The sequence below is a fragment of the Melospiza melodia genome, chromosome 6 (genome assembly GCF_035770615.1).
Source record: "Melospiza melodia melodia isolate bMelMel2 chromosome 6, bMelMel2.pri, whole genome shotgun sequence".
Lineage (NCBI taxonomy): Eukaryota > Metazoa > Chordata > Aves > Passeriformes > Passerellidae > Melospiza > Melospiza melodia.
Window position 1 is genome coordinate 51,329,095 of NC_086199.1, and position 13,922 is coordinate 51,343,016.

A 13,922-nucleotide genomic window follows, 5' to 3' on the forward strand; every position below is an offset into this window, starting at 1 on the left:
GGAAGGAGCTGAGTGAGGGCAGGCTCCCTGGGTTTTCTGCATTATTTTACCCATTCATTTCATTTTGCTAGTCCTTGGTGTGTGTCCTTGTTCTCTGCTTCGGTCTGGTTTTCATTGTTTATTTGGATTGGTTTGCCTTTTGGATAATGTTTGTGCTACTGAGGTTCTCTGGTGCCAGTTTTAAAAGCAGTAGTACTGATTTTGAGAGTATTTGGGGCTTTATTTATGTAACTCAAGCAATTGCTGCTGATGGTAGTTAGTGCTGTAAATCCCAGAGGTGGGTAAATCTCATGGAAAAGAAGAGTTCCTGGTGTGCTGTAGTGACTACTGATGGTGGAATCAGAACTGAGAGTTTTAAAATTTTTCTTAGTTTGAACCTCTAGCGTTCAGGCTGTTCCCCCCACCCTCTGGTAAATTGTTCCCTTCAATTCTGGACATTGTATTCTTGCTCTGAGTGCTCTTTAATTTCACATTCCCAGAAAATTTGTGTTTTAGTTTGGATCAGCTGCAGGAAGAGAAGGAAAAGTGTGGAGTGAGAGCAAGAATAATTTGGTAGGCACAGCTGTGAAACAGAAATAAATCAAGGTGGCAGAAAGGTGAGCTAGAGGGGGAAAGAAAATTGAAGAGTTTGTTGCTGTAAATCCACATGGTTAGGAAACCCAACCATCAAATTGCAGCTGCAGTGTCAGAAAATTTGAATTACATTCCATTTTAAAAAGAAAAGTGTATTAATAAAACAGTGTGCAATACATGTTTCATGCGCAGGAGAAATAAATCCATTTTTGAGCTCTGACTACAAATGTATTCATTGTAAAAGTAACACTCTTGTTGATCTAAAATCTCATACACTTATTTGCTGTCATATCTATCTGTGGTGCAGTGACATTGAGCCAGGAAATGCTGTTCAAAAAATAATTCACATGTGAAAAAAAAGTCCTTGGATCTAAGTCATAATGTTTCTCTAGCAAGAGCCAAGCTTGCTTCTACTGTAATATTCATCAGCATTTTTTAATGCTTTCAAATAAAATTTAAAAAATGTCATTTGAGGAAAAAAACAGCTATTGTCAGGAAGAAAGCCAAAATAATTTCTTTTCTCTGGGTCATTTGCTGGCTCATTCCCTTTCTGGGTCATCCTTTTTTGCCTGGATCATTCTCCCCTTCTTATTTGTATTCATTTAATATTAATAATAGCAAGAATAGTCAAATGAAATATATTTGCCCAAGATTTCCAAGGATTTAACTAGCAGTAAGGTTTGAGGCTACTGGATCACAGCCTGACTGAGCTTCTCAGTGAAGAGGATGCGACAAATGGTAAAGCACAGAAAGGTTTAAAGAACCACACAGCAAATCGATGGCTGAGCAGAAGAACCAGGAGCACTCTAATGCTTTTCCTGAAGTGTTGGATTCACAGTTTAGGGCTGATGGTCAGATCTCCCATGCTGACATTTGCTTGCCCTCCAAGTTCAGAAAGTGTTGTGGCTTGAAGAGAGCCAGCCCTGCAAGGAACTGAAAAGATTGCAGCCTGAAATTTAAAAAGAAAAAAAAAGTGCAGGGTTTTAGTGGTGTTTGGTGGTGGTGAATTAAATAGTGTAATTTGAAGTCTCAGCTGTCAACATGAAGCCACGCAGAACCTATAATTCCAAACATACTGGAGAAGCCATGCTACAGGTGCTCAGCTTTCACTACAATAAGTGGCCTTAAATCAACACTTGTGTATAGATTTTAGGAAAAACAGAGGTAATTTTGAAGAGCTAGTGTGATTGAACATAATTTAAATGTATAAATAATTGAGTTGGTCTTTTTCTGAGCTTGACTAAACATTTTGAATACAACTGTGTGCATGCATGAGCATTAACTGTTCTTCCTAAACAGATTTTGATAGTAACCTTCAGATACTTCATGGGACACCCAGGGCTGGAGTCAGAGCTGGGAGCCAGGAGCAGGGTCTGCTCCTGAGGCAGGTGATGATTGCCCATGGAAATGGGAATGCTGAGCGCAGGGGAGGAAGGGGTGCTGTGGCAGAAATGAGTGTGCTGAGAAATCACTGCGTCTGTTAAATTTGAGATTTTTAAAGTCCAGGAGGTAATTCTCTTCAGGATTAGTTCCTAGGCTTGTGCTTTTTGTTTGGTGATGGTCTGTTTTCTGCTGCCTGTTTTCTTCTTTAGCTCCACTGGCGTCTAGTGAATTCACGATTCTGGTGGTTGCCAGCAAAGTTATTTTTGTGGAAGACTGACACCCCCTGAAGCAGGATTAAACTACAGTGAACAAGGAGTTGAAATAGACTGGAAATATTAAGTCAGAGCTTAAGACAGAAATTGCTTCCTCAACAGGCAATAACTACAAGAGAAGTACAGAATAACTGCATAACTATTGTACTGAGTTTTGAAAAGGCTATAGCCTGTTATTGCAGGTTTTGCTTATGTCCAGCAATTAAAGATTGCCACAGTTTGGGATGGTTTCAGGATCTCAGCAGGAAAGTGTTTTCTGCTACTCCCTTGCAGAAGATGCAAGTTCTGCTGCATAACAGCATCCTAAATTCTCATCTCAAATGAGATGCTAGAAATAAATTTTCCATTATGGGCAAAGTGCATTCCACAGATCTGTCATTATCTCTGTGAAAGAGTCATATGGGCATTAGTGAGCCAATGCATTCCCCACCTGTGGGAGGACAGGTGGTGGAGGCAAGAGTGAGATGGAAGAAAGAAGCTGCAGTGTAGAAGTGCTCTATTAGTAATGCTCATTTCCTTGCAGAGAAGGCTTCCTCTGTAATAGACAGACAAACAACTCAGACTTAAAATTAAATTTGGTGGGTAATTTGCCCAAAACACCACTGCTAGCAGTTGGGAAAACAAAATGAGTTAAAATACTTTTATTTGACAGTTATTGCACTTGCAAACAAAATTGTTGCTTTGATTTTTCTGTATACACAAAAACCCGAGGTGGGTTTTGCAGTGCTGGCGTGTGATGAATGCTGTAGACGTGTTGTGACTGGCTGACGCGGACCCCAATCCTATCTGATCTCACATGCTGGTTTCTGAAATCCCTTTCTGTTTAGAATTGGTGAGGACAAGGCCAGAAAACTGGGATTAAATCTTAGCCTTGTGGAGGGCTGTGGCACTGAGATTTCACCCCTTCAGGATTTTTTGTTGGTTTTTTTTTGTCTTGCCGTTCTGTCCCCCATCACCAGAAAACCACAGCCTTTCCCAAAGTGAGCCTCCCAGTATTATCCCTCCTCTGTTTCCTCCAGGGCTGATAGGCAGGGCCTTTTTGCAGCCAAAACAATTGCTAATGGAGATGTGAGGAGCTTCATTAAACTTGGAGTGATTATTCATATGTATAAAATGGCTCTGTGTTGTCAGAATCAGAGCCCGGGGCTGTAGCTCAAGCAGTAACACCAAAGCAGAATAAAATGGTTTTCTCCTGGTGTTGCCTGGTACAAAACCAGCACAATCAGGTAAGCATGAGACATTCACAGGCTCTGCAGGAGCTTTAGAGGGATAGAGCTCACAGAGAGTGCTTGGTAGAGTTTCTAAGCTTGTAAAATGAATTTCAGTGGCAATTTAGCTCTTCCAACAAATGTTTGAGAAGGTCTGTATGTGCGTGTGTGTGTTTGCACTTACACAGAGGAGTGTTTGTATAACATCTGCAAAGCAGAGAACAAGTGGGCTTGAGGGGTAAAAGGTGCCAGCAATGGATTCCAGGGGTGGCTTTGGCCAATTGGAGGTTGCAGTTTGTCCAAAATTTGCTTTTCTCCTCCTTCATAAAGGGAGAAGGGACCTTCTTCAGCTTGGAATAGGGAAAGGGTTAATTTTGTGGCTGTTTCTTGTTTAAACAAATGCACCTGAGTAAATGAATGAACCTTTTACTTTACTGTGCCTTTTTTTGTACCTGTTTAACAGAATACTTAAATCATTATATAAAATATTTTTTATATAGGTGACAGTTTTATGTTACATATGCACCAGTCAGATGTTGGACCACCCTTCAAATAGCATTGGTTTTCCCTTTCCTGACTGAACTTAGATAAAGTTGTTCAAGCAGGTGGTTTTCTGTCCCTTTCCCCACCTCACTCAGAGCTGTTAGAGTGAACTCTCATGTTTTTGCAGCCATTGTGGAAAAAAGCCTTTCATCCTGAAAACAAGTCATTAAAAAAAAAAAAAAAAAAAAAGAAAGAAAAGAGAAAAATCTAAAGCTGGAACACAAACCCAGTTAGTCATATGCCAGAAATAGAGAAAGAGAGCTATGAATGTGAAGGATTCCACCTGGTTTTGCAAATGTGTGACATGGGAACTCCAGCAAAACTAGTGAGGCTCAGGGAGTAAGGGGGAAAAATTGAGTTTCAGAGCTACATCTAGACAGAGCAACTTGCTGCCAAGTCCGTCGTTTCTGTGAGCCATGGTTCATACGTGGCCCCAAAAGGAAGCTAGTAACACACCAGAGATCAAGGGTGTACCTCTTTCTGGTGTTTATAACACTTGGTAGGTGGTGTTAATAGTTCCAGTTTGCCTTTTGGGGTACAAAATGAAAATAATTGCTCTGTGATGCCTGTAGGAAGGCAGTTACAGCAAACTACAAAGAAGAGATCCTCTGTTTGCCCATGTGAAAGCCATGGACTGTATTTGCATCATTCATCTACTCCCAGGTAGATGGGAAAAGCACCAGTAGATGCAGGAGATGGGTAGTTCCAATGGTGTTGAGTGTGTTTGTGCCTGGATCCAGGTCTGGATCCCAAAGCTGTGTGTATGGAGAGGTAGACAGGACTGGAGCTGAAGAAGGGCCAGTGTCTCTTTTCTTTGGGCTTTTATGCTGTGATTGGCCATTTGTGGAGCCACTGGGCAGGCACAGAGCCTCTGTGCACTCTGAACCCTGCCTCAACCTCCACGGGCTGACTGAACTTAAGGCGTCCAAGAAATAGAATTATTGCATGTAAGCAATAGAAAATAGAGTTATTGCACCTATTTTTCTGTCCCATTTCCCAGTTATTGTACACCAAAAAACCTTATTGTCCTGACAGTCACACATACCAGTTTTTATGGCAGCGGGATGGATCACAGTGCCCTGACAAACACACACTCCATGTGCATGACCCAAGCAAAGCTGTGGCTGCAGACCTTGCCCTGAGGGACCTTCTGTCACCTCTACCTTTGAGTTTTGGGGCTGGGAATGTTTCTTACAGACCAGAGGACAGCCCTTGGCCAGCCCAAGCTTGTTTCACTTGCTCTGGGAGCAGAGCCCCCTGCCCCACACGGACAGACCCACCTCGGTCATGGACCATTCTCCTCAGAGCTGGATCACTGGTGCATGAGTGAAATCTTGGTAATCCCCACTGCACAGTCTGGCACCTTTTGCCATGAGGAAGGCCCAGCTGGAGCACAGCTGGGCTGAGCAGCCCATGGTGTTGCACTGGCCGTGGATGTTGCTGCTCTCGAGCCAACCTACTGGGTGACAGAGAGCGTGGTGACAGGAGCTGCACAGCAGCTGGGTTAGTGCAGGGAGAATGGCTTCTCCTTCTGAGAGCTGCTGAATGTTTTATCCTTTCCTTTGCTTTGTGCTGGCAATTAGCAGAAGCAAGGCAGACGTGGTGCTGCTCACCGCTCTGCGTTCCACTGAGCGCTCAGAATAATCTTTGTTGGTTGGGACCACAGTGCGGTGTTGGAGCTGGGTTAAATCCCAGGAACACCCCGGATAATTGACACCAGCTGGGTGTAAATGAGCACTAGCACCCAGGATCAGTGTGGCTGCCCCAGTGTCACATGGGCAAGGAGCAGCTGTGACCCTAATGAGATGGGGATTCACCAGTGGTATGCTGAGATTCACCTCCCCGCTGATAACGTGGCAATCAGCAAGGACCATGGACCACAAGAGATGTGCAGCCACTTAGGAAGCACCTTGGCATGCTGGATTGCTGGTCACTAGCCCAATAACACATGGTTTGAAGCTGGAGCTGCCTGCAGAATGCAGAGCACAAAGCCTCCCGAGCCCGTGAGTGTGGTGTAGGCACAGTCAGAATCCTGTCATTTCCCCACTGAGGAGATGAACCATTTTATTAATGGTATGAAATTAAAACTAATGGACAAGAAAACTGGGTTGGAGCTAATGACTCAACATCCTTATGACAATAATTATATCTATCAACAAAAGCGGCCTTTGGAAAAATAAATAAATGAAGCTCTCAGAGTGGTACCAAATAGACTTTTCACTTGCATAAAGAGTGCAGAGATGAAAGCTGTTTCCAAAGGGAAAAATTCCCATGTATTAGCATCAACCCACTCTTTGCTGAGTAATCTGTTTCTATAAGCAAAAAAAAAAAAAAAAAAAAAAAGAAGGCAATTCAAGCAGAGTGCATTGTTTCTCTTTATAAATAGTCCCTAAAATCCTAATTTCACATTTAGGCCTATATGCTGCCTACTCTTGCTGGTCTAAGTCACCCTTTGTTCAGTAAGTTTCCTCATGATTTGTGAAAGTACATGTGTAAATCTTCTCAGATGAGCAGGCTGCTGACTTCTGCTGAAAGAAAACCATCACTTTACTGATGTTAAGTTGCATGTTTTTGTTATTTTACACACTACCATGGCACTGTCCTCTCTACTACTTTTGTTTGTACCCTGAGTGTGGTAGTTGAGGAGAAGGAAGGGCATCCAAATTCACTGCATAATGCACTCACCTCAGGAAAAACCATCATGTGCCTTTCACAGGTGCTCTGTGGCTGTAGTTGGACTGATCATGTTATTCCCACACAGATCCCAAAGACGAATCTGAAATAGGCAGCTGGCAGTTAATAAACAGCTTGAATCCCAAGCAAGAAATGGTAAATTCAGTCTTAGGACAACATAGTTTATATGAATGTTAGGAAGGATGTGGAAGCACCACTGCATGCAAGTATTTGATCACCAGAAAAGCAAAGCATCAGAATTTCTTCCTGAAGGGTTCTCACAGTCAGAGAAAACCTCTTTTTTTTCATTTCAGTGGCAAATGCGAATGGCTGAATTAGTCTGACTGAGTTTTAAAGGAATACTTTATCCTAGAAATGGGCTGCTTCTCTCTGCTGTGCTCTTTCTTCCTAAAGGGAATAATTGCTGATAAGTGGAACTTGTAACAAAAATACAATATGAAGTAATTTTAATCTAATTATTTCACCATTGGATGCTCTGTAAATTATTTACATTTTTATTCTTTGTACTGTGCTATATCCATTCCTCATAAGAAGAAATTTGATATAAACTGTCTTAAATATAGTGTTTTCCTAAAAGTAATGCCATTTGAATGCCTTAGAGAATCATAAAAATCCATACACAGTTACACAGCTACAAAATCCACTCTGAATTTGTTTGTAAATAAAAAAGTAAGGTGTGTGACTGTTGGGGGGTCAGAACAATCCCCCAAATGCCCAACCTTGCTGCAGCTCAAGTTCTTTGCTTCATGTCCTGTCCTTGGTAGGAATGGCTAAGAGCTGCTTCTCTGCTTTGCTCTTACCTTCTCCTTATTTGAAAGTGGTTATCTTCTCACATCAGTCTTCTCTAAATTTAAACAGACCCAATTCCTTTCCTGGTAGGTCATGTTTTCTAGATCTGATAACTTTCTTCCTCTGGATCCTCTCCAGAGCTTTGGCGCTCCAGCTGTGGATTTGCACTGCTGAACAAAGCAGAAGGAAAATCCCATGGGCCTGCAACTTTTCAGCCCTTCAGAGAAAATCTGTCGTCTGCAAATTTAGAATTAGTTGGTTTGCACTCATCTGCTCATTGCCATCTTAATGTTTATAAAAAGCTTGTTGGATTCCTCGTTCCATTGTTTTTACATAACTGAGGCTAAGAGGAGGTTGTTCATGAACTAAAAATATAATGTATTCTTAAAAATGTAATTTACCCCTTCAACACTCACAATCTCTACCTCGAGAATTAAGATTTTTTTCCTGAAAGACAGGTTTTAGAAGGATAGATCTGGCTGTAAGAATGATTTGGTAGCAATCTGCATCTATTTATAGTGAGAAGATCAGTGTGGATAACAACACTGGTGTTCAGTGTCAGAAACACCTGAACTTGATCCCCTTTAAGCACACACAGTTTAGAGGACTTGGGAGACATGATGGACTTTTTCCTCAGACAGCTCACAGAATCAAGGCATGTTTTCAGTCATTCTTGAGTTCCTGCTGCAGTATCTGCAGAGCATTCATCGTTTTCCAGGCTGGAGTTGTCTGATGGTACAGAGAAGGCACCTGCACACTGAAATTCAAGGAAGTAAATTAATCAAACAGAGAAAACAAATTAACTTTTGGAAGACACTGTAAAATAAGACCCAGCTCTAGTGACTTTTGAAAGAGAGCATTTCCATGTTAGTTCATTGTGCAGATATTGGAGGATACGAGAGTATCAAGGCCGTGGATCTGCACTTGTTGTACGCTCCTGTGAGGAGCCACTGATCTCAGGTGTTGCTGTGTGAGCAGCAGCTTTCTGGGCAAGTCCAGGTTTGCATTGCTCATAAAGTGAAAGGCATAAGAGAATGTTTTGTGTAGGTAAAGAAGCCATTCCCTTGAGAAGCAGTTGCAGCTGGTTTGAGTTAAACACTTTGGTTTGATGGGCTCTGACAACAGCTAGGCTGGTTTCTCTGAGATTTTAAAGTAATTTCTCAAGTTTCTGCAGTGAGTGAACACAATGACAGTAAGTCATATCTTACAGCTCACCAAGCTATCTTGGATGGCCTGGCTATAAAACATGTTTATAAAATCCTCTGTTGCCCCTAATGGTTTCTCTGTGATATTGTGCTGTTTGACAGGGAGACATACCTCCATCACACAGAGAAAAAGTGTCTTGATGACTGCATGAGGAAAGCAAATATATTTAGAACTGACTTAACTGCACAGAGTAGAAAGCAACTGCAAGACAGATGCATTTGATGTGCGGCTCAAAGAGTTTTATGCACAGGGGAAGCTGTCTTGAAATGTGTAAAGCTGGTGTTAAAAGAAAAACTCTGAAGAGAGACCACCAAAACTGCACCAGTGTGCTTTAATCTTAGAATGTACAAAAAGGTGAGCCAAAATCTTTTGGGTTTGGGTTGTTGTTTGTTTTTGTGGGTTTGTTTTTTTTTTTTTTTTTCTCTATTTTTTGTGGGTTTGGGAATTTTTTTTTTTTTTGGTTGGTTTTCTAGGTAGTGTTGATGTGTTTTAATTTTGTTAACAGAAAGTGCAAACGGGGAATTGGATCTCTGAAAGTTAACATGATAAAAAGCCAATACAGATCTCTTCAACTTGATCAGTCATGTGTACAATCTCTGATTTTGGCCAGGGGAGGTGGGGCTAATTGGCCCCAGGAGCTCAGCTCTTTCTCTGCTGAAGGCTGGCATTGCAAGAGTTGGAGTTTGCTAATACAAAGTAGGCTCACTTTTAAAAGTATTTTATAGTTTTAAATTGGATTGTAAATTGACATTTTTCATGTGAGATTTAGAGCTCATTAGAAATGTGCAAAAAGAGCTCATCTGTTGACAGCTTGTATTATTTTTGATAATCGTGTTGAACTCCAGCATAGCAGGTCTGAAGTTTTTCATCACAGTTGAGTCCTCAGAATTCAAGCTGAGGAGGAGGTGGAATTGCCTTTTGATACATAGAACTGAGCTGGAAATTATTAACTGAGTTAGCTCATTTTTTTCCTGAATTAAGAGGGAGCCATTTAGCAGTTGTAATACAAGCTTTTTTCCTCCTTGGCCCTCTGGCTTGATCTGCAGTGTCAGCATTCACCAAAATGGAAATTGCTCCAAATAACCTTTAATATGAGAGGTTTTCTTCCACGCCCCTATTGTAGAGATGTTCTGCAAGGAACACTTGGTTATCTTATATTTTAGAGGCTGGAATAATAGCTATGAGTGCCTCAAGATGATATCCAAGTAGGTAAAGAGGAATGGGAAGGGAGATAGCACCTAAGTGAAAATTCACCCGTAAACACCACGCAAGATATGACATGACTATCAAGTAACATTAATTACTTTAGAGCCTCACTGTGTTCCTTGTGCATTTTAATTATTATTTCAGCATAATGTAATAACAAGGGCTGGTTTGTGAGATGATAATGGGACTTGAGGCTATGACTGTGGCAGGTTTTGTAAGCAGAGGTGCCTGAGCTGGGCAGAAGCTGCCCGTGGCTGTGCTGTGCAATGCAGGGCTCAGGGAGGAGAAGGATTTCCTGCAGGAGTCACCTTTGGAAAGCGGAGCCAGTGATGTGTCCCACCCTCTGCTGTCTTCTGCTGAAGTGCTCCTTGTGGTTGGGTCATGTGAGGCCAATGAATCCTCCAGCAGCCATTTTCCCCTGCACTATTGCAACAAAACTGACCCCTCCCCCTAATTATCCCCATCAACATTCAATTACCCCTCATTTACCAAAGATTCCCCTTCTCTGTGAAGGCTTAAGTGGATGTGATTGTTTTTGTCAGTTGTTTCCCAGTATCGCTGTGCTCATGCTTGGGTAAGTCTTGCATACAAAATTCAACTCTTCCAGGGCTTGAATCAACCCTTCAGCCTTCTGAGGATTATGAAGGACGGGGTTTCACTATTTTACCAAGGTTTACATCTCCCTTTGAGTGATAACAACTCAAAAATTTTGTGTCCTTTGGATTTCCTGGACAGTAAGTGGTGCATTTGGCCAGAGTTCTCACCCATTACATGTGTGTGGTTCCCTGTGAATCCATCTGCTCCCTCATTATCAGTTATTAAAAGGCATTTGAGACAATGATTAGCCTGGCTATTAGGGTGGGAAGGCACTAACATTTTCCTGAGCTGTGCTGAAATGTTCAAACCAATGCAAAGTCAAGCGATTCCTCTCTGTAGAGACAGGCAAGCAGGGAAAATGGAGTTAATGGGAGCCCATTTCACACCTACTGATCCCTCTGAGCTCCGAGTAGAGCCTGGAGAAGTGGAAATTCCCTGTGCTCTGGATGTCAAACTGGTCCTGTTGGTTTGTGAGAGCCTGCTCCCAGGTTCCCCAGCTGCAGCTCTGTTTTTTTGCAAGACACCTTGGCCTCCAAGGGACCGGACCATCAGGTTTTGGTTATCTCCAGTGATTGGCTGCCTGCTGAGGGCTGCTGTAAATATTTCCCCTTTCAGGCAGTTCTCTAGCCCAAAGGTGTTTAGTCAGAGGTGTCATGGCCTTCCACGTGCACCTTCCCCTTCTTCCTCCGTGGGGTGAGTGCTGTTTTCACCTGTGCTGAGACCCCAGTGAGAGGCGTGGAGGATGGAGGTCTGTGCAAGGGAAAGCCCCTCTCTTCTGCCCTAGCAGAATAAAAATCTTATGGTTTAGGGGTTTTGGGTGTTTAGTCAGGGAACTGGATTTTTAACTGTGTTTGTAGCTCGTGCATGCATGTTTGAACACTCCCATCCATTTAGATCAGTTAGAGTCACCAAACTTCTTTTTTTCACAATAAAACTGCATTATGCCTAGACATGTTGAGCCAAATCTGTTCCTGGTGTTATTTCACTGACTTCCCGAAGAATTACACCAGAGGTGAACGTGGTCTGGTATAGCAGCTTTTTTGCCTGGAGCAAGTCTTTACAGCAGAGTTGTATTTCTCTCAAAAATATAAAAGGAACACTGACAGATCTGCAGCTCTGCTGGTGTGAGCAGGTGCAGCTATATTAAATTATTTCTTATTAAATTGATTCAGCAACTTGAAGCTTGTAATTTTTGTTCTGCTATGGTTCTGTGACAGGGACCTTTTAAATCAGGCAAAGCGTATATCTTCTCTTGTAGTTCCTTGCTCTGGTATTATCATTTTAAAGGTTTCTTTTTGTATGTAGCTTGGATTCTGATTGTATTATTTATTTGGGTAACATCTGAAAATTAAGGCTTTTTCCAGTTAATTGCATTGAGCTGTGGTATCACTGCTATAATTCCATTTAATCCACTGACATCCGGATGAATGTGAACAATAGTTTTTGCTTTTGTTTTTAGGTTCAAATGGTTTTAAGCTCTGATGGTCACTCTGGCATAAACCAGTGTGCTCCCCTTCCAGCAGTGGCAGTATTCTGATTTCCCCCTGCCTGAGGATCTGGCAGGGGAAAATTTTTATTTTAAGGGTGCCAGTCTTCAGCCAGATGCAATGTGGCTGTAGAGTTTCCCCCCACTTCAACTATTTGTGAAAAATAATCTGATTCTCTATGCCCTCGTGTAATTACAACAGAAAATGCAGTAGAGCTGCCCTTCTGACAGCATTATTGCTCCACCTCAGCTCGTTTGAGGTAGCATGGTTATTAATTTTTCACTTCTCCTGGGTGCATCCCGTGCTCGCCCTGCTGCCGTTACTGCTCAGCTGCTGCTCACTGTTAGCATCAGAAGCAGGCAGGAATGTTTGCCTGCAGTTCCATGCCTTTAATGCCTCTCTGGGTTGGTTGTTTGTGTTGCAGGTTTATTCCCTTGAAGACTCCAGGCTTAGGCTTGGAGACCCCAGCCATCACCATTGAGCCCAGCAGCTGGAGCGGCAGCGAGAGCCCTGCCGAGGACATTGAAAGAATGAGTGATTCTGCAGATAAACCTATTGACAACGATGCAGAAGGTGTCTGGAGCCCTGACATTGAACAGAGCTTCCAGGAGGCTCTAGCTATCTATCCACCGTGTGGGAGGAGGAAAATCATCTTATCAGATGAAGGCAAAATGTATGGTAAGTGGTGCACATTTAGCCTTTGGAAATAATTGTTCCCACGTGAGAACTGTAAAGCCCAGCTTGTTTCTACACAGTGTTCCTGGTTCTGGTTTTGGTGCTTTTGAAGTAAATCTGTGAAGCTGAGAGAGCTCAGCTGAGCTGGTGCTGTGTTCAGGACTGTCCAAGACATTTCCTCTCCGCTGGCACTAGGAAAGCAGCATTGATACAGAATTGACCTATTTACCTCATATAGCGGCGTGGCCAAATGTGAATATTTAAAAGAGGCATTTAATTGTGTCGCTCCTCGGGTGCACAAAAAAAATCAGGCATTTTTCTCTATTTTTCACTGAATAGTGAAGACAGGGAAGTGGGAAGTGCAGCCTGTGTGGTGGTGTGGCAGATTATGCAGTCCTGAACTGCAAAGTAATGAAGTTCTTGTTGCGTTCAGGAGCCTCCCTATCAATGAGGCAAGTTAGGGGTGCTTTTGTGTCTTTTCTCACCGGTTTTTCCCCCCTTCCCTGCGTGCAAACTGCTCTCAATCAGATGCCAACATTCGGTAAATAGCGGAGGGGTGCTGACATCTCAGTGTGACAGCTCTTGTGTGACATCTCTGTGTGACATCTCCCCACCGCTGCTCCGAGCTCTCTCTCACCCGTCCCTCCCTCGTTTCCATTTTCCAAACTCCTCCTTGGGGCCGGCAGGGCCCTTGCCCGTGTGCCCATGGCTGGGAATGGGTGGCAGTGCCCCAGGGGTGGGTGGCAGTGCCCCAGGGGTGGGTTGCAGTGCCCCGAGGATGGGTGGGCATGCTCTGGAGGTGGGTGACCGTGCCCCAGAGGTGGATGGCAGCACCCTGGGGGTGGGTGGCAGTGCCCCAAGGATGGGTGGCCGTGCCCTGGGGGTAGGTGGCCATGCCCTGGGGGTGGGTGGCAATGCCCCAAGGATATACCCCCGTCACTCACCGCTACCTGGTGGGGCAGATGGCCCCGGCCCCTGCCGGATGTTGCCGCAGCTGCCCCCAGCTGTGCCCAGCCACTGGCGGGTGCCCCGCTCGGTCCCTCCGCAGCTGCCGTGTCACCCCCACGGCCACACTGGCGTCCTGTCCGGGCAAAAAAGGGTCGGGATGAAGCTCTCAGCTGCCCTCGGCAGAAAGTTCCCGGGCCGGGATTCCTGCTGGCTGCTCGCCTTCACCCTCCTCCTCCTCCCGCTCTCCCCTTGCCCCCTGGCCCGGGGGATGGAATCGCTGCCGTGCTCCCTGCCCGCCCCTCTCCCCCCCGTTGGGATTGCTTCTCGGTGTTTCCTATGGA

At 43.8% G+C, this 13,922-nt stretch overlaps 1 protein-coding gene across 1 annotated transcript in view; it reads left to right on the forward strand.

Annotated features, from left to right (window-relative positions):
• TEAD1 (TEA domain transcription factor 1) overlaps nucleotides 1-13,922 on the forward strand; it is a 150,478-nt gene that overhangs the window by 37,500 nt on the left and 99,056 nt on the right. Inside the window, exon 2 of the mRNA XM_063158126.1 lies at nucleotides 12,383-12,636. Within this exon, the coding sequence (XP_063014196.1) occupies nucleotides 12,489-12,636 (148 nt within the window). The 5' untranslated portion in view covers nucleotides 12,383-12,488. The remainder of the gene's footprint in view (nucleotides 1-12,382; nucleotides 12,637-13,922) is intronic.